The 20415-nt window shown below is 41.2% G+C and overlaps 2 protein-coding genes across 7 annotated transcripts in view; both read right to left on the reverse strand.

Moving 5' to 3' along the window:
• Positions 1 to 526: 526 nt before the first annotated feature.
• topbp1 (DNA topoisomerase II binding protein 1) lies at positions 527 to 15194 on the reverse strand. The gene is made up of 28 exons (XM_008294615.1): positions 14880 to 15194; positions 14557 to 14650; positions 14323 to 14457; positions 14078 to 14221; positions 13136 to 13317; positions 12676 to 12869; positions 12307 to 12483; positions 12001 to 12167; positions 11705 to 11868; positions 10876 to 11120; positions 10375 to 10715; positions 9997 to 10169; positions 9252 to 9463; positions 8488 to 8804; positions 8205 to 8387; positions 7834 to 7949; positions 7169 to 7292; positions 6200 to 6355; positions 5962 to 6052; positions 5665 to 5866; positions 5180 to 5409; positions 4444 to 4586; positions 4102 to 4198; positions 3505 to 3668; positions 2956 to 3084; positions 2761 to 2850; positions 1503 to 1664; positions 527 to 1106 (listed from the first exon to the last, which is right to left on the reverse strand). Exons 2-28 carry the CDS (start codon positions 14641 to 14643, stop codon positions 975 to 977), a joined length of 4557 nt encoding a protein of 1518 aa, XP_008292837.1. The 5' UTR covers positions 14644 to 14650; positions 14880 to 15194; the 3' UTR covers positions 527 to 974.
• Positions 15195 to 16806: 1612 nt separating this feature from the next.
• dnajc13 (DnaJ heat shock protein family (Hsp40) member C13) overlaps positions 16807 to 20415 on the reverse strand; it is a 33223-nt gene continuing 29614 nt past the window's right edge. For all 6 annotated transcript variants that reach the window (XM_008294622.1, XM_008294620.1, XM_008294619.1 and 3 more), the window contains 4 exons: positions 20047 to 20187; positions 19816 to 19959; positions 19596 to 19695; positions 16807 to 17997 (listed from right to left, as the gene is read on the reverse strand). In XM_008294622.1, the coding sequence (XP_008292844.1) occupies positions 17900 to 17997; positions 19596 to 19695; positions 19816 to 19959; positions 20047 to 20187 (483 nt within the window). In that variant the 3' untranslated portion in view covers positions 16807 to 17899. The remainder of the gene's footprint in view (positions 17998 to 19595; positions 19696 to 19815; positions 19960 to 20046; positions 20188 to 20415) is intronic.

The raw sequence follows: 20415 nt of genomic DNA on the forward strand, positions 1-20415 counted from the left end.
ATTAAGGCAAAAAGGTTGAGAGTCACTGCTCTAAGTGAATAACTGATACTACTGTGGTTGGTAAGAAGTGAAACTTTGCATGGTCTTTTTGTGGCCTGAAGCTGTTCTGCCTCACTTCTTGGAGACCCTTATGGTCCCTGGAGGCTGAGTCACGTTTCTCTGAACTCCCCTGTCAGGACAGCTCTTCCTCCTCTAATCTCACACCTCTCAGACAACCCAGCTCAACCCTGAACCTGCAGGGAGGCCGTCAGCTGGTCCACCCAGTACGAGGTTAAACCACTTATCCGTCCATATGGGAGGAGAGCGGCGGCGTCTAACCTCGGCTGGCAACCTGGCATGAAACAGCACCCGAGAGCTGAAGGTAAACAAAATCTAAACGGGAAGATCGAAAGATGAGCAGGGAACGGCAAGGCCTGCTAGACCAAAGTTTAAGAGAGGGGCTGAATTTCATCAACCACTGGATGAATCTTCCAGCTATAGTTATAAAGTTAACAAGAAGAGAGACACAATAATAAACTAAAATGAATGAAGAGGCTCAAAAAGTAACTTTAAATGAGTAAAATTGAAGAAGATATAAATAGAAGTCAAACCAGTACATTAAGTAGAGTTATTAAATATATAAGAAATAAAAAGGCACATTTGAGACTCACTTTTACATTCTGCTGAGAAATCATCGGTAAAAACAAGCCAAAGGCACACAGTGATGATGCACTGCCCTCTACAGGCCACCTACTATCAGTGCATCCAATTACAAAACGTGACTCGACATTTTCTGCAGACCTTCATGGAGTCATCCATCACAACTCCAGCCTCAGTGCAGGCAGCAGCAGCAGCTACTGCAGTGCATTGTATGAAAAATGCAGAATTATTTAACAGGTGCTACATTTATTTATTCAGACATGAAAAAAAAAATCTTATTTACAATCATTTTCACAGACTTGAGAATTACGGCGGTGACATTTCGGGGCTGCGTTTCAGTTCAGGCGGCTCTTTTTCAGTCTGGACGTGTCTGCTGCTGCTTTACGCTTACGTGACGGAGTCCCTGGAGCTTCACTGGAAGGAGCTTCAGCAGCCAGGTAGTACAGCTCGATGGGCGGAGTGGGCTCCTGGAGGAAAGAAAATAAAGCAGAGTCGTTGCAAAAACAGCCACGTTTACCATTAAATCTAGTATTGAGTCTGACTTAATCACATCAGGGGATCCAGGTTCTTTCAAGATAATGTAATTTGAAATTCTGAGATATGTGGAACTGTCCGAAAAATTCAAAAGTGTCTCGCTGATTTGACAAACCTTTCAGCTGCTTTACAATAACAAGAACACATATTGAACAAAAATATAGACACAGCATGAGATATTTTATTAAATTCTATACACTGAGACTCATGAAGACAAGCATTTGTGGTTCCAATTCAAGGCATCTGAACATTTTAAGGCATTTCAAGGTAGGTTTATTTTTGTTTAGGGTTATTCAGCAGTAGGTGAAAATCTGTATGAAGAGCCAAACCTGCATGAGATAGTCTGCGATGTACTCTGGCTTCAAGCATGTGACTCCCTGTGAGGTAGCCTCTGATACGTCCACCCTGAAGTCTCCGGGTTTTAGCCGACTGAAGTCTGCAAACAGATGTGTGGTCTCTTTGTATAAGGACGGGGAGGGACTGGACAGGACCTGCAGAGAGATCACAGGTAATAAATACACAGCATGATCATCTCTTGTTGAGAATAAAGAAGAGGTAAAGAAAGCATAAAACAATTTAGTTCTGTTCACTTCAATATGTTGTTGTAACAACCTTTTGATGTGTGTTTCTATTACTTTAGTGTAAAAGAATCCAGCCTGTTTGCTTTGCTCATATCTTATTTCTGTGCTTTTCCTTCTTTTTATGACTTTTATGTGGATGAAATCACACAGTTTTAATTTCAACTGTTTCGGGGGTTCCTGCTGTGTTTTATACCACAAAACAAAACACACTTGCAGGGTTTCAACCATAATTTTGACATTAGTCAGGTAATTTGAAATAGCATACAATCCAGTGGGCTCTTAACCTTTATTGTTAATTTAATCAGATTTATTTGTTTAATATATAATATGGTTGGTTGGTTGAAACTCTAATAGTGAATCCTCTATGATGCTAAAACATGCCGGCAGGTTTCAAAGGCTTGTTATCTTTTAAAGGAATCATCAAGATTACACCATTTATCAAGGCCAGAAACTAAAAAGAATCGTGACATTTTTAAGGCTGTCCTTGAACTACCAATCTATAAAACATCATTCTGTTGGAAAAATATCTAAATCCAAGCTTAACATCATGATATTTCACTGAAATCACTTTATTCTCACTTTAATATTCACCCAAAAATAAATTGCTGTCACCAGTCAGACTTCATGTAACAGTGACTCTTCTTCACTTTAATAAAATAGCACATTAATTTGCCTTCAGACGTAAAAGCCACAGGCCCAGTTTCACATGACAAATACCTCATATTTAAGAAGTCAGATGATTATTTAGAACGTCTTCTGCTACCTAAACTGATTACAAGATGATGGGCATCAAAATCTGAGTGATATACCACTTGGGTTAAACCATTATATACTCAGCCATACAGCCATATATCAGCACATAAATGTCACTTTACTGTTGAATTAAAAGTTGCTCTGGACAAAGCAGAATAACTCTGCTCAAAAATCCAGATGTTGTCTGACCACATTTCCCTCAAGAAGGAATAAAAATGTCTTATCTTGTCACAAAAGAAAAGCACTAACAAACCTTCGCCCCGCCGGACTGCAGCAACCGCCTGAAGCCTGATTCTCTGTTCTGGTCAATGTTCAGCATGACTGTCCATCCACTGAAAGCTCCCTGGAAAACACAAAAGCTCGTTTAGGGAAAATAAATGCCTTATCTTCTCAGACAGCAATTGATCCTGAGCCTGTGTGTTAACAGTGTGTATGAGCCTGGATGCACCTCATGTTCAGAGCGCCTCTGCAGGGCTTTCCTCCAGCGCATGGCAGCTAACGCGAGTCTCTTCTGTTGGGATGTGATGGAGGGCAGTGCTTCCAGGATGGAGCTACTGCCCCATTCATACTCATCCTCCTGCATCATAAACAGATACAGAGAGAGAAACAGAGAGAAAGTGTTATTCAGGATGAAGAAATAACACTTGCTCCTGATTACTGGGTGGTAGCTCAATGAGGATGAGTCAACACCAGTGAAAATCTGGCTGATTAAAACCTTTTGTGGTAAATTAAAAAACATGGTTGTGTAGTTTAAGAAAAAACAGCAAGAAAAAGCTCTTAGTGCTACTATATAAACTCTATATGCTAAACATATGGCAAGCTACTAATACAGATGTTGCATTTCTTCTGCTGTTAAAAGAAGAACATGCTAGGAAGCTGCTGCAGATTACTGGCAGGTTTACAGGTAAAGCTACAACCTTCAGAGTTTTTGCAACCCAAAGAAATCCACAGAAATCCATCTGTCAGAAACACTTTATTATTATCTTCTGATTCTGACCTGAATGAAGCGACCCACAGAGCGACAGGCCTCCAGGTATGAGCGGTGCAGGATCCATTTGCCGGCTGCCATCGCTGCCAGGTATTTCTCGTTACGCAGGGGCGTCCCTACGATGATGTGGGAGCAGCTGGGGTCAAAAGACTGCTTGTCCAAGACGACACCGCCTACAGTAAGAAACAGAAAGAGACACAGAAACTGTAGAGAACAAACCATAACATAAGATATGCTGTAACTGTACCGAGGTTATGGCTGCAAATTTGATAATAAATGACATAAAAATGCTCCATAAATGTAGTTTTACTGTAGAATTGAGCTCAAATGAATCCGTCCCATTTGTAAATTATGCAGGTGCAGTTTTAAAAAATTATTCAGCTTGTCATATACAGTCAAAAGCTGATTCATGTGTTGCAATAAAGCTCAGAAGGTTTTTGTCAGAGGAAACATCCTGCTGCAGGAAATATTCCCCGATTCTGGAGGCAGATCCTCAGTTTCAGTCATTGGGGATTAGCTCCTCTGACTTCAGGCCTGTGATGTGTTGCCTTTTGTTCTGCAGCATGATGAAACATTGTTAGATCCCTAATTAGGCGGGAGACTCACCAAGCTCCTCTATGAGGTGACTGTAATCAATGCGCTCCTGAGGGCTGAGGGAGGACAGCTGAAATCTGGGTGGCTGCTCCTCCTCCTTCCTCTCCTCCTGAGAGAAATAAACAACTTTGTCAGCATCAGTAGTTTGTTTGAACGTGCCGGTATATACAGATGGTGTGCTGCACATTACAAACATAAGCTGTATTTCTTATTTAAGTGCACTGGGGTGTGTATGCAGCTGTTTGCACAAGTCAGAGAGGTGGAAGCTGTAAACTGCGGAGGTGTTAGATATTGCTGAACAGTATATTTTGCATTGATGCGTCACATTTTGATTATATGAATACAAAGCCTTACTTGTGGCTCTGGGGCCACTGGGGGTTTGGCGAGAGGAAAGGCGATGCTGGGAGCTTTAGGAGTGGGGATGTCATTTTCTGGCTCCTCTGCTAGAGGCGTCATGACCTTCCTGCCCATGTGCTGGTCAATGACGTCGCAAGCAGCTGCGAAAGAACAGAATGAACACAGTGATGTGACCACAAAAAGCAAACTCACCGGTCAAAGGGGAACCCAGTATGCTAGAAGTCTTGTACATAATTCTGGTAAAAAAAAAAACATATTTTGGGCTACCTTGAGTGTTTTCTAGAGGACTAACTTGCCCCATCTATTTGTAAATCTAGCACTATGTTTACTGTAGGAGTGAGCTCCTTTCTCTGTTCTTGGTGACTACTCGCAAGACTCAAATTAGCAATTTGCTAAACCGAGTTGCACCATTACAACTTAAAAAAATGTCTTGGCTATTAAACTCTAAACAAATCAAAAACACTCAACCATGCAAACAGTAAGTTGGGGAAGCTTTGTTATTTTTTGGTGTCATGGTTTGAAATTTCAGATTTTCAGACTTCACATTTTTGTAAGGCGTCAGGTCAAATTTCTCAGTTTGCAGCATCACACAGCAGAATTTTGGTCAAATGTCTAACATATCCAATTCACGCTGTTGCTCTTAATGTCTTATCATGCTTATGTGGCGCAACCAGTTTTATTTTAGCCACATGTGAAGTAACAGGCTGTGTGTGACTGTCCCCTGATCTCTTACCCATCTCCACCAGCTCCGAGTCGGTCATGGAGTCCCTGAACTGTGATCCGTTCTCTGCGGTGGGGGGAGGTGGAGGTGCGAAGGGCTCTGAATGCTGTGAGGGACTTCCAGGCCACTGTAGATTATCAGCCAGCTTGGCCCTCTCCTCTCTGGCTGTAGGATCGTCCCAAACTATCTGTTCACTCTGAGATGGCTCCGTGTTGATGTCCATAGCTGCTTCTCTGGTCACCCTGGAATCGTGACAGAAGGTATGTGAAGCCCAGAAACACAATCTTTTTTAAATAATATGGCCAGCAGACAAGATGCACAAGGTCAGATGAGTCTGCAGGACTTGCCTCTTGCTAAAACGAATAAAATCACCACTGTCATTATTTTAAAGTATTGCAATAGCCCTAAAACTCCTTCCTCCTAGAGATATGTTATTTACATTTCACACGTTTGTTTGTTTGTTTTTAAATTTTGACATAAATAAGCATCTTTCATACCTCAGAGCTTCTAGAGTTCGTCTGTTACTGCTACGTCCAACTCGGCCACCATCGGGTGTGTTGGGGCTCGAGTCGGCTCCTCCTGATCCCATCCGAGAGAGTCTGACTGAAGTTCGCCTCCCCGTCGTCAGTCTGGTGGCTGACATGATCTCCTGCAGCTGCCTTTGGAGGTTCTCTCTCATTTGTAGGGTCTCTGAAATATCTGGAACAAAAGATACAAACCACATGAATAATGTTCATAAAAGACATGCCACTAAGTGTGAACATAAGCACTAACAGCTGGAAGAAGACACTCACCACTTCTTTCTGCAGTATCGTTCATTTCATCGTGATCTACGCTTCCATCGCTGACACGTCGAGGGGTTTCCACTGTGGTATTATGTTCAGACTGAGAGATAGAAAATTAAATGTGGAAAGAGGCATAATTATTGAGATACTGCTTTGTTAGATAACACAAACAACAAATACTGTTGATTCCAAAACTTTCAGATACAGCATGTCGTCAAACGGGTGAACTTCTATCTTGTCTTCTCACCTTGTCAGCCTTTGCTTCAGCGTCTTTGACTTGTGTTCGTGTTAAAGGTGGAGACCGCTGAGAGTTGTTGGGGACTTGGCTCAGGTTTAGACTCATCTTGGGGTTGTAGGTGAAGGGATACAGAGACTCGGGGACGTGCCTCTGCTCCTCAGCACACTGCACAGGTCGACACGGGTGGCTTGTTATTACACAGAGTACACGTCTATACACAGCGACGTATTCACAAAAACTAATTGAATAAAACAGTTATGAGGGGAAACATAATTGAAACAGAAAATTAACATATCAAAGCAGTTTTTCCATTTGCTATTCTGCTTTGTTGAGGGGATGATAATTATTTCTCCCGGGTGAAAAGTGCTACGAGAATACCGAATGAGATCCCAAATTAAAGTGCATCGTTATATGATTATGTATCTTCTTAAAGACATAATTTCTTTAAAAGCCTGTTTAAGCAACGAAAACAAAATGATTTGCTTAAATCTTTGTGAGGCTGTCTCAGTGGCTTGGAAGCAGGAACTGGACTTGAATGCTGGCGTTAATCCTGTTATGGATATCTTTTATGGATGGGTTTATGTCCTCACATTGAAGGAAAGCAGCCCAAGTGAACGGAACATGAATGCGCGTTTGTGTGTATTATTTTTCTGTAGAACAATTGTGACAGATTGGTTTCAGCTTTACAGTGGTCCCTGGCACACTGAGAAAGGCTCTAGCTCCCTCTTGGTTAAAGAGAATTAGTGGATATATTTTTACTTAACTTATTTAGTATTATTATTTGAATTACCACAAGCAGCAGTGGTAATAGGATTAGATAAGACAAGCTCTTTCTGAGGTAGTTTGTGTGATGCAACGAGAAGTCATGCAATTTATAATATAGATTGTGATTAAAAAAAACCCTTGCAAAGAAAATCAGTTCAATGTTTCATGTCTCCGTTAGAGCTTAGGTTGTATTAATATTACTGGGGAACGTACCGCCTGCAGCCAGTACTGGGAGACCACATGCAGCCCCCTCTCCTTCACTCCTCTGTATTCCCGGGTGTTGTCGCCGACACGACCCTGGTAGATGTAGTGCGTCACGGTATCGTCACAAGCCCACCTAAAAAAAACAAGTGGATATTCATATATTTTGCAACCATATTTTAAAAATGAATAATTAAAGGGTGGCTTTATATTTTCCTGGTTTTCTTGCAACAATCCTGCTGTGTCCCTTACGCACTGTTAAAGGGTAACTGTAATTACTCCTTTTGTCCATACTGGCCGTAAAGAGATTCCTCCTTAAAAGCACTTTCAGGGTAATTAATAGGGAGAAACACGCACAGTCTTCTGAAAAATACACTCAGCTAAAAGAGATGTAAAGCCTCAGCAGTCTGAGTCAGGGAAACTACTGTATTTTAAGCTTGCTAAATGCAAAAAACACAGCATGAATTCTCTTTGTGCTGCCACACGGAGGGAAAGAGGGCTAGAGAGATAGAAACACAAAGTGGGAAAATGGTGCTGAAAAGACACAAAATTTAGAAGATGCTTGCAGAAAGGATCTAAATGCAGAAGGAACAATGACGGCAACCAATCACCATTTGAATGTTTAAAAAACAAGTGAACCTATCCGAAGTGACATTTGCAAAAAATGTGCTGAATACCTGAAGTCAGCTCCCAGTGAGGCAGCGATGGCATTCAGTTCACTCTGCATTTTGCTCAGTTTCTTTCCAACACAGATCACAACACCAGCCAGGGGACCAGCTTCTTTCTCTGCAACCTTAGGTTAAAAAAAATGGTGATACTTTAGTGTATATGGATCTGGAATAATACAGTAGCCACATATTTTATATCTTTCACCAATGTAATGCTTGTGATAAGCAAAAAAAAAAAACAAAAAAACAATTCAACCTCTGAGACACATCAATCAGAGATCAGTACTTACACTAAGCTGAACCTAACAACTTTTCTGGATGGTGTGTGGCTTTGTAACCACAAGGCTGCGACACATTTATGTATTTGTATTGCTGTTTACCTCCTTCTCAGTTGTTTTTGTAAGCTGGGGACTAGCAGAGACTGCTTGCATTTCTGAGGCATTGCGGGTGCTGTTGGCCAGAGCCACCTTCAGGTTCCTGTTGACGACATCAGTTAGTGGCGTCTCCACCCTCTCTCCTGGTTTCGATCTTCCACCTGGAGTTTCCAAAGCTCCTAGTGCATCCTAAACAAAAGAAGCATACGTATTTACAGATTTATCTATCGAATGTGAGCGCACATTTTTGCTATAAGTCTTCGCAAAAATCCTATTTCTGAGTCCCAACCTTGACATTAAAAGAGGGCCTGAAGAGCTGGTCTCTGCTGAGGAACCGAGAAGGCGTGTCGAGCTGCAGGGACGACTCCTTCTGAAGTGGGTTCCTTCTGCCACCCTCCTGGTTTTGTTTGGGGGTGCTGATGTCCTCTTTGGGTTTCATCTCGTCCAACACGGAGCGAAACACTTTGCTCTGAAAGCGACCTAAATCCAGTGGGGTGACAGCTTTGCCGCTCTGGACACCCAGCAGGGGGATCTCTGGAGAGGAGCGAGCTGGTGGAGGCATGGCTGGTTTCTGGGAACCACCAACAAAACTCTCTTCATCCCTCTCTGTGGAAGAGCAAAATTGAAATAGTCAGCTCTGACAACAGGGAAACAATCATATACTTAACAAAATGTGTCTCCGATTGCACACTAGGCATTACTTCTGTAGAAAGTAAACTCGGTGAGGTCACTAAGATTGGCCCTACAAATAAAGTTTATTTTAGTCCAAATCTATAACAAGGTTAACTTTAGTATCACTTACAAGTCAAAGTGTTAGCTAGGTTTAGCTACGTTGAACACATAACATGGATAACATTTGGACAGCAGATCTCCATGGTGCATACACACCACTTACATTCTGCTCTTACCTGCTGCAGCCAGTTTCATCAGATAAAGTGGAAACGTAACATTACAGCAACGGCTTTGTTAGCTATCTGCCTATATTACAAGTTCAATATAGCCATTGCCAATTACAGATTCAAAACACAGATGTACCAGAGTCAGGAGTCTAACCTGGTGAGGGTGGCAGGTCAACTAGAAATCTGTCCTCCACTGCCCTCTGGCCGGTTCGAGCAGACTCTAGGATCCAGTACATGGTCACAGCAGGAAGTCCCCACTTCTTTGCTGCCTGGTACTTTGTGCCGTCAGGACTGTGCAGCACCAGATGAGTGCTGGCCAGCATGCCTTTCTTCTGGTTGGCCAGGCGCACAAAGTAGTCCTGGACACTGCAGCAGAGACAGAAGAAAGATTAAGATTAAAGAGCGACAGTTCACAATGGGCAGCAGCACACATAAGGGGAAAAGATATGCAGCAGAGAGAGCGAACTGATGCTACAATGTGCACAGTGCAGGACTATGTCTTCATTTATTCAACAGTGGTTGCATCCCACTGACCAAGAGCACATGCAGCTAGAAAAATGCATGTATGATAGAAAATCCTCTTTTGAAATTATTGCCTTGAACTGCTTTTACAGTAACTGTGCATGAATAATAATATTCCTGATAGCACTAGTGTTTCTATATTATATTTGTGTATAAAAGGTTCCACTGTATAATTCATCACTGTATCATAGAGCACACAACAACAAAACAATACACAAGCAAAAAAGAAAGAAAGAACAAAAAAGAAAACTAACAAACCACTTAAATATTAATTTCTTTAAACTGCAGCAGTTAATGACACCGTCAAAGAGTAAATCTTGACTCTTGGACCAAATTAAAACCAGATCAATTTAGAAACAGCAGGCAGGTGGTCCTACTTGGCTCCAAGGTGCTTGGCAAGCTCCACTAAAGACTCCCTCTCTGCTCCGGTGAACTGGCTGACTGAGAGAACGCAATCTTTCAGAGGAAAATGGCCATCCATCACAGGAACAGGGGTGAATAAAGGGTTGGAGGACAGTTGCAGAATACACTCCTTCTCCACGCACATGGCCTGAAAATGAACAAGAGCAAAGCATAAACGCCAGAAACAGAATGCAAAACTATTAGCGAATGTGTGTTTCAGGGCAGTGAAATGTATTCATGATTGCTTCTTGATGAGACATGAGATGAGTAAAATTACACTCTGCCTCCTCCTCAGTCCCAGTGTTATCCCCTATCTATGTGAGTCAAAAGAATAAACCTGTCTGTGATCTTACCAGCCAGGTATCAGTGACCACCTCGTCCACTGTGGCCTCGACTGAGCAGCCCAACAGTGGGACCACTGCATAGTCTGCCACAACCCGCGTACGGCCCATCAGAACCCTGCCTCCGTGTTCTGTCACCAGCATAGAGAGCTGCGCCTCGGCCTCAGTGCCAAAGCCAACAAAAAGGAAGCGCTTCCCGAAAAACAGTCCTGCTTCGCTGGCTTCCTGCAGGGTTGAGTTTGGCTCTGGTCCTCTGGTATGGTTCGGCGCCCAGGGCTCAGGCTGAGGCTCTGCAGCTGTACCGAAGGACTTCCTGCTGCTGGTCTCTGCTGCTGCTGGTGGTGGCATATCAACTGGCAGATAAAAGGACAGTTGTGTTAGCTGCAAAATACAAAACTAATATAAATCTGAATCTTGTCAAACGGATATATCCACCAGGCTTAAAATGTCTTGTAGAACCTCTTAATTCTATATTATTCACACCTAGTAAATCTCACAGCAACAGATACTCACCCACTGTAGGGTCGTCATCCATGTATTGTGAGAGCAGATCCTCTTCCGCTCTCCTTTGCCGGGGAGTGCTGGGGCTGGCTACAGGCGGACCAGCTGAGAGCCGGGAGTCGGGAGAGTGACGGACAGGAACAGACACAGCGGGCGGAGCAGGAGGCAGACAGTCGGGATGGAGGTAACCTGCTTCTGGGAGTAAACTGCCTTTGGAGAAACTGTCCAGCAGCCACTGCACTGTCACTATGTGGGGCCTGGGAAGTAACAGACATAAGATTACTAAAATATTAATCATCTAATAAATGTCAATAATCCAACAGTACTCTCTGCCTCCTCATTCTGCATCTCATCTTGCCATCACGCTATAGTTTTCAATGTTTTTTTCAGTTCAGTTTACTTTATTGTAAATACATATAATATTGAAATTCTTCTTTAACAGTAATGTAAAAATACATCCTGAACTGGAACATAGACAGAACTTATTTCATTGTAGACTATTCTTATCCACTTGAATTCCTAAAGCACTCCTAAAAATCCTAATGACTTCTAGTTAGACAAAGTACATTTTCAGCCTTGTATGACATCACATTTATATTTTTACCTACAGATGTGTATTGAGTGAAACTTTCAAATGTATTTTTTCTTTCTTATGGCAATTCACATTAAACTGAAAACACTAACTGTACTATTTGTTATTTAATAGACATTATTTTGTGCAATCTAGCCTGATGTATGTAGTGATGACAGTTTAAGAGGTCAAAAGCCAACATCTTAAACCTACACTATAAACATAGAGGCTATAAATATTATGAAGAGTAATAATCGATGTGGTACAGACCGATGAGTCGCTTTGGAGAGAAAATTCTTGAGGTTTTGGTCCAGGTCGCCCATGACCACATGTGTAAGCTCCTCACTGGGCTGGTTGAAGCGCAGACCTCCTGCAGCGTTCACAAGACGCCGCAGCTTCTCCAGTTTCTTCCCTGGCAGGCCACACAGATACAGCTGTGCAACATTCAGCACATGAGAAATACAGCTTCAATTTGATCTTTTACAGAATCAACAAACTGTTACAACAATGTGGGGGGAAAAGCCCTTCATTCTATATGAAAAAAAAAGTACAGGCCATCTATTTACCTTACATCCATCCAGTACATCATCAGCTGGGCACACAGTGAGATCCAGACTGTCTATGGGATCTGGAGTTTCCAGACGACTGATGATGCCATTGGTGAGGGCTGTGTCGTTTATTGTCATGCTGGCATTGACAGAAATGTGGCTCAAGCCCAAAAGAGATGGACCCTCTAGAGATGAAAAACATATATTACAGAAGATGCTTCACAAGGGACTTGATGTTGTGGTCAACCTCCATCACACCATGAAGGACAAATCTAACATTTTAAAGGCAGTAAACAACAGATGTACTATCAGTCTGTGGCTCACCCTCTTTCTTGCTGGTGCCCGTAGGTGTGGAAGTGTGCGGTCGGGTGGTTTTTGACACATTGCGCTCCACGGTGTACCTGCTCTCATCTTGACAGAAGCCTTTTTCTATGCTGTCAAAGAGCCAGTGCAGAGACACACAATACACATTCCACTTCCGAGCGCACTCGTACTTTTGACCTGAAACGAAATAAAAGTACAGCTACAGCAGCTTCTTCTATTTTTGAGACAGTGTGATGTTTTATTAAGATATCATGTGCTGCACAATAATTACAGTTTAAAAGCTGTAAGACTTTCGATCACTGCCTAAGGCCTGCAGATGTATTTAATTGGAAAAAGTTGACCAGTGTCCTGAAACTGCTGGTGACTCACCTGTTGGTTCACTAACGATGAGGTGTGTACACTCATTCATTTTGAGCTGACCGGTGTAGTTGGCTCCGTGCTGCTCACAGAGCCGCTGTACTTCTTTGCGCTCTGTGCTGGAGAGACCTGTCACACAAACAGTACAGCCGCGCAGCACAGGGCACAGGTAGTCCTCCATGGGCAGGTCTGTGTACCTAAAAAGACTGAAAAGGTGCAAACAGAACTGATTTTCAAATCTACACTGAAATAGTCACAATAAGTTCATCACCACTGGCTGTAATAGCTTGTGATATTGACTCATGAGTGTCAGTGAAGCCTTTTAAATTTTAATTCATTGGAGTGGCAAACAAAAGGTAAGTCTGGGCGCACTTTTCTACTAATAAACCTACTATTCCTAAGTGAAATAAATGCAAAACTATTCGCTGTTAATATTCATGATTAGTCTTACAGAAAACATCAAAGTACATACCTGTCCTGTGATTTCTCCCAGCAGGCTTTCACCCATGTGGGCAGCAGGATGGGTTTACCCAGACTTGCAGCGACCAGGTACTTTTTGCTGCCCACTTCTCCTGCAATCAGGTGTGTGACAGACACATTTAGATCAAGATAGACTCGTCCACCCATTAGCTGCACCAGATCCATCACATCTGCCTATAAAGAGAAACAAACATACACATCAACACTCTCGCGCAACCGTTTTGCTGAGTACAATTCACCAAGTCAGTGAATAATGATGTTCACACATTTTAAAAATGTTTGATTAAGACCTGCTTTTTTAAAAGATCAGATCAGATTAGATTATATCAGATAAGCCTTTATTAATCCTATAGTGGGGGATTTTGCAGTGTTAAAGCAGCAAAAGAGATTATGCAAACATGTCGGGAGCATGAGTAGAAAAACAAACCTACACAAGAAAATACAAACAAGTAATGTTCTTCCATATCTGGAAATTTGAGATATTGCAGAGAATATAACAAAGAATAAAAGTGCATTGACTAAAAAGTCCTAGCTTGAGACTTGAAGATAATAAAATTATTTAAAATAAAGTCTCATTGGGCATATAGTACAGTATATCTCCACATCACTACCCTGTCTGACAATACACCTTTCAAGAGGAAGTACACAAAATATACACATTAGTTTTATATCTACATCGCTTACAATACAGCAAACTTTATTAAGTCCTGTTAATAGGCCTTGCTGTTGATAGACACACTGGCAACCTCTAAGCTGCTAATTTGAGCATGTGACGAAGATTTGAATGACATCCAGCAGTTGATTTATGGACCAAGACTATTCTGTAGATTTGGTTTTGTCGCTATGCATAAATACCGTATTCAGGAATGGTCAGCATGCTACACACTACCGTGATTAACCAAGCAACATTTTGTATCACATGCAGGGAACTAACCCGTGTTGCTTTGTCCAGGCTGGTGCAGGAAATAGTGATGTCAACCATGGCCATGTTATAGACAGGCTTTTCAGCTTTGGGGACACAGCGTTGTTGCTGCAGACAGTACAGCACCACCAGCGGACTCACCATTCTGCAACCAAGCTGCACGACAAATGACAAAGAGTGACAAACACATAATTTAATCTCCAGTGCCTGTGAAATTCAGCATCCAGGTTATATTGTATGTAAGTTTTGAGTCAGACCTCCTTGCAGTGCAGAAAGGCTGGAGTGGTGAAGCTGCTGAACACAAACAGAGACTTGTCCTTCTGGTGCATCCGTAAAACCTCATCCTCTTCAATTGTTTTCAAATGCTTTTCAGACTGCAGCTCCAAAATGGCCTGTATCAACATGAAACAGCATAATCATCACTGCAAACAACAACACAGCAAAAAAATGGAAACACTGACAGAGAGATTGGGCCAGATAGTGAAGATTACCTCATAAGCTTTGATAGCATACTCCGTTTTCGGTCCTTTACTTTGAACAAACTTCACAACAAAGCCTTCCTTGTCTCCTTTGGACATGGTGAACCTGCATTAGGGCCAGGGAATACACATGACATCTGTTACAATAGCTCTGGCTGGCATTAGCAGCAGCACCTGAGTTGACAAGAATCATCACTCCCAGAGAATACGCTATGATCACACCTCTTAAGTAAAGCCGCAAATATCAAATTGGCTAAAGGTTGGTATGATAAGTTACATTAGCCTGCTACGAATAGTCATATATGCTAATGTTAGCAAAACTGATAGATACGTACCTCCTATTGATCCACTCAGGCTGTCAGGAAATTTAAAGGTAGCTTCTGTACATTAACAGTAATCACTATGAATTCTAGCTAGTCATAAGGAGCTAGTTTAATGTTAATACGGACTGCCAACAAGAAACTTTTCGAAATACAAGTTCATTTATCGCTATTGTCAATCTCAGACGCAGCCTGCGCAAACTTGAACGCAACTTCGTGACGTTAACCAGTTAGCTAACGTTCAAAATGCTACACAACTTAGTGAGAGCTGTAACCTTCTTCTAAAACCATCAGCATTCATATTATCGTAAACGAAAAAGTGACTAGTTTTCAAAATATAACATAAATTCATTAACATTTTATGATAATTTAATCCCAGCAGCTCAACAAACTCTTTGTTGATACTGTTCGCGCCACTGTCGTAACTTCCTGGGTTACCGTCTAATCTGTCCGTGTGGAGTCGGAGTGACCGTTCAAAAAGTTCCGCAGCAGGAAGCGAAACACTTAGTGAACGATACGATAAAGTGCATCAACGACCTATAGCAAGATATTACGTACAGTATATTCGTAAGGAAAATATAGGCAGATTTAATATATAGAAATACATAAATATTCATATTCAAGTAGCCTTCGAATGCTACATAATGCTATAATTTGTAAAGTCAGGATATTTCATTTCAGATCATGTGTTCATATCACTTAAACCTAAATATTTTTTTTTTCTTTAAAATAAAAATCACATCTGAAATAATTTTCTTTGTTACTAGACTAACTTGAACCTAAATGTTAAATGAATCATCCCAGACTTGCGAGGGACGACCAAAGTCCTTAATTGTGATATAATTAGCCCATAATGTGAAATTTTATAGAGACTCATCCAGTCCATCCTTATGGTTCCTAAATAAATTCACACAACAAGGCTTTTGTGTCTTCAGAATAATTCTGTAAATGACAGAACGTTGAGGATTATGTGGACTGTAGGGTCCTCATATTCATAACTCTGGTAAAATTTCACCAAACAATTTGTCAAACAACACACTGCAGCATCAAGGAAACATGTATTCTCCAGGCTTTTTTTTCTTTTTCTTTAGAGAGGACATTAATCTTTCAGTAACCTTGGTGGAGGCATTCGTTTGACAGACTAGACAAAATAATGGCACTGAATAATTCAATATAATTGCACAATGTACTCGAAGAACACCTGGCTGTGGAATATCGAGGTGCATTTTAACGGAGACTGATTTTGAATTTTTGTTCCCCAAAGGAACACAAATACATAAACTACTACATGCAGCCTGCAACTTGTTTAATTTTTTCAGTAATCTTCTAAATAAATAGAAAAACTTAATTTTGTCTTATGAAGTATGAGGTATTAAATTCTGGAAATTTTGCTGTGAATCACCAGAATACGGAGGAGAAAGCTCTCAACATGTCCAAAGAGCAAAGTGTCTAAAACTGTTAATTTGTTTACATAGCTATTGATAGTGTCTGTAATCCCCCCCATACATAGATGAAAACTGTGCCTATTCTGCTGTGGAAATACTTCAGATAAGATTAACTCTCACTGATCCCTCACTGGGGAAATTTTCTTGTTACAGCAGCTAGATGTAACAATTCATTTTAGTCATGATGCTAAAAATACTGATTCTACAAATAGTAAAATGTCCTTATTTAAAATTCTAGCAAGATTTTAATATGGTAACACCCTCAGATGTCCACAATAACGCCAATTGTGTGCCCAGTGGTACATCAGTGGCAACTGTGTCTTTTTGGGAAGGCATTAAACACACCGGGGTGATTCACCTGTTGGTTCACGAACATTACTTCAATCTCTTAGCAAATAAATGTATTGATTTTCTGCATTGGCATGTATCAAATAAGCTTAATTCCTCCTTCTCCATAAACATGTGCGAGCAATAAACAAATGTAAATACAAAAGAACAACACTGTGAGTTCCCTTTTATTCTTAAAATTTTATGTACAAGTGTGACTGATTTATTTTTTTTTAATGTACATTCAATATAGAAAGTTTATATACGTAATATTACATTGAACATTTCACAAATTGCACTAGTCTTTCACATAAGATTCATAATCAGAGTCAACGTCATTCGTCATGTCAGCAGAAGCTCATTTCCGGTGGTTATTATTCACTTATAAATATTTCTAGTGCTTTTTGCATTCTGGTGGGAGAATTACTTTAAAAAATACGAGGCAGAAAAGGGCAGCCTTCAAAGACAGAGCAGAATGAAGTTTGGATAAGATCAGAGGAATAATAGGCTGGACATCTGGAGAACAGATCTGTGTCATTCTTGATGGAACTGACCAAACCAGACGAGAGGTCAGCAACCCTCACACTGAGAGTTAAAGTGACATTTTTCTTGTAGAGAAAAAGGGCAGAGAAATCATACACGTCCATTTTCTCCATTCCTATGTTTTTTTTTGTTCATTTTCCACGCAAGAATCCATTATGTAGACTAGTAAATGAAATGATTATGTAGAAGGTGGATAGGTCCTGTGCACAAATGTGCCACAAACAAGGCCAAATACCCTCAGTTAGGCAGGATGTCGGGTTAAGTAGAGCCAATCAGGATCTGATAGAGTGGATTAAGATAAAGGAGAAAAGAGAATTTTGCCAATAAGAAGCCTCAGTCTTCCCATGTCTTTCTCATGAAAAAAAATCTAGAGTAAAAAATATATTCATACAAAAAGTAAACTCTTTCTGTCATTGGAAGAAACAAGAAAAGTAGCACAAACAAAAGAAATGTGGTCATCCGTTAAAACAAAGCGTTTCTGAAGACTTGAGTGCCATTTGTAAGGGGGAGAGGAGAGTGATACTGCAGGAGGTGTTCGCAGAGATTTTGGTGACAGTCAATGGCGGCCAGCTCTCTCTCCCAGTTTGTTTTATTTTATTTTTATTTTTTTTTAACTCTCTTCGTCCCCTCATTTGGGGGAGCTGAACAGTCCATCTCTGAGCTGCGGCCGTGAAGCTGCAGGGCAGCCTGGGTGCCTGAGCGTGACTGTGTGTGTGTCCTTCAGCCTTGGTCTCCAATGTCGTTGTCCACAGGGGGTGGGACGTTGGGCATTACCGTGGTGCCAGCTCCTGCTGTAAGGTAACCTGCTACTCCTGGACCTGCAGGTGACAGGAACACAGGTAAGACATAGTGCTGACGAGGACAGTGCTGATGGTGAACTACAATGATGCACTAAACTAGGACATCAACTACTGCATGTATGGAGGGGTGATCACTACACTGATACACTGCAATGTGGTGATTCTGGATGTTTTACACTGAATGAGGGGTGTAATTTAGTTTCAAACATGATGTAAAGAAATGGTTTGTGATTGAAACCTCTAAACCCCAAAACCTGGAGGCAGGTTTAAAAGGCAAACAACCCCCCTCTCTTTGTCTTTAAAATGAGAAGCTGGTGACTCAGCTGTGACCAACAGTGACAAAAAATTCTGCAATGATTCCACTGAACTGCAAGCTTTGTTTACACAGAGCAGAGAGGAGACAAGCATCAAAACACATTAAAAATATATGTAGTAAAATATACTGTGTGTGTATATAGGAAACTGTTTTTTTTGTATTCATAACACCTGTAGGCTCTTGGAAGAATGTTGTACACGTTGATTCCCTATTCTTTTGTAAAATAAATAATGAAAGAAATGTAACTTTTTTTTTTTTTTAAATGATTAATGGCTTTATAACTTTGTTGTTATGCTGCACACAAGACATGTTTGAGTTCTCTCTCCTTCTAGTCAGGGTTGTGTTGTTTCCACAGAGGTGCTGGACTTCATACTGCAGTAAAAATGAGCCCACAGTGAGTAAAAACATGACAAGAGAAAGAAACTTCCAGAAACTGCTTGGGGTTCAGAGGGTTTATTTTTTATAGAAAACCTGATGTCTAATAGAGACAAAGTATCTAATCCATTATTACTCATTTTTAGTAATCCTATTTATGTAAAAAATATATATTTAATTTGATTTATATATTAGCAAGTAAGGACACAGGTCACATTAATATTAATAGTGAGTTTCATTGAATACATACTCTTGTTTTTTACCAAAAATAAGTTCAGCTCTTGCCTAATTCATTTATTCGTTGACTTTTTGCTGAGTGGTCATCTAAAGTCACTATTTTCTTCAAACCATGGCTAAATATTGCTAACCATTAATTCAATGTTCAACTTTGAAGGGCAGTTAATGTGAAGAACGAGACAGACGTGTTGACTGGGTGTGAGGATGGGATGGTGGTACTCGTAACACTGTGAGATGAAGAGGTAGGAATGGAATATGGCACATGGAAAAAGGATGGAGGTTAAGAGGGAAGGAATGGCAGTAGGAGCAAGGTCAAAGTCTACCTGCATCAGAGCAAGAGAGAGGAGGGCTGTGAGGGCCCAGCTCGGGAGTCTAGAGCCCACCTCGCAGTGGGCTGCTGGAGGCCAGGAGAGAAGGAGTGGATACCCCTGAGGAGGAAACGTGGACGACACAGAGGAAGGGAAGGGCAGAGCCAGGAAGTTATAGGACAGAGAAAAGGGTTGCTGGGTTTAAGCACAAGTGAGGAGTCAGCCACAAGGTGGTTCTTAGGGTAAAGCAAAGCATTAAGATTCATCAACAGCTCAGAGAAAAGTGCTGAAAACTTACCTGTAAACACTCTTAGAAAATATTTGAACAGTTTTGCTTGTTAGACGTGTTAATTAGCAGTTTGAACACATAGATACTTTACCTGTCAGGTAGCCTGCAGTCTGAGACTCTGAGATGAAAAGATCATGCTTCTGGTCTTTGAAGGCACTCCACACTGAGGACCTTGCTAGAATTTCATTCACCTGCAACACAATGATGAGCAAGGAGTTTCAGATTAGACAAATAACCACAGGAACATTTTGATCAGTTATTTCATTAGCAGATAGACAACTGTAGTAGTGATGCTGATATTCCAGTCATACCTGCTCTCCATACTGCAGACTGCGAGTCATGGACTTCAAAGCTTTAACTATCTGGGCCTTAGTAGCTGAAGGGTTATCCAATGTCTCCAGGCCGATTCCTTCCAGTAACTTCAGGAGATATGGAACGAGCTCCACTCTCAGAGCCTGTTAAGTTCATTAATAATAATAAGTTTGATTAAAGTCACATCAAACACGGTGGGAGAGAATTAAACAACAATGTTAACAGTTTACCTGGGCGACCAGCTCAGTCTGCTCCTTCTGGAACATGCGGTTGAGAGCTTCACAAGCCAGTCCAGCCATGTCTGCCCGAACTTTCATCCCGGCCATTAGGGGGCCGATAATCTCCAGGGAAGCCATTGAACGCACACACAGCTACACAAAACAGGGCAGCTTTAGTTACTGTATCACGTTGCAAGGAGGCAGAACCTCAATTAACTTCTGACAGTCAGATCAAACAGAGTTCTGAACAGTTTAAAGATGATAGCACTGGGATCTGATTCTAAAGTGAGAACGCTTAATAAAAATCCCAAACTAGGTTAACCCTCTGAAGCCCAAGCAGTTCTGTGTGCTTTTTGCTGCTGTCACATTTGTACTCAACAG

This window comes from Stegastes partitus, unplaced genomic scaffold (genome assembly GCF_000690725.1).
Source record: "Stegastes partitus isolate 25-593 unplaced genomic scaffold, Stegastes_partitus-1.0.2 Scaffold980, whole genome shotgun sequence".
Taxonomy (NCBI): domain Eukaryota; kingdom Metazoa; phylum Chordata; class Actinopteri; family Pomacentridae; genus Stegastes; species Stegastes partitus.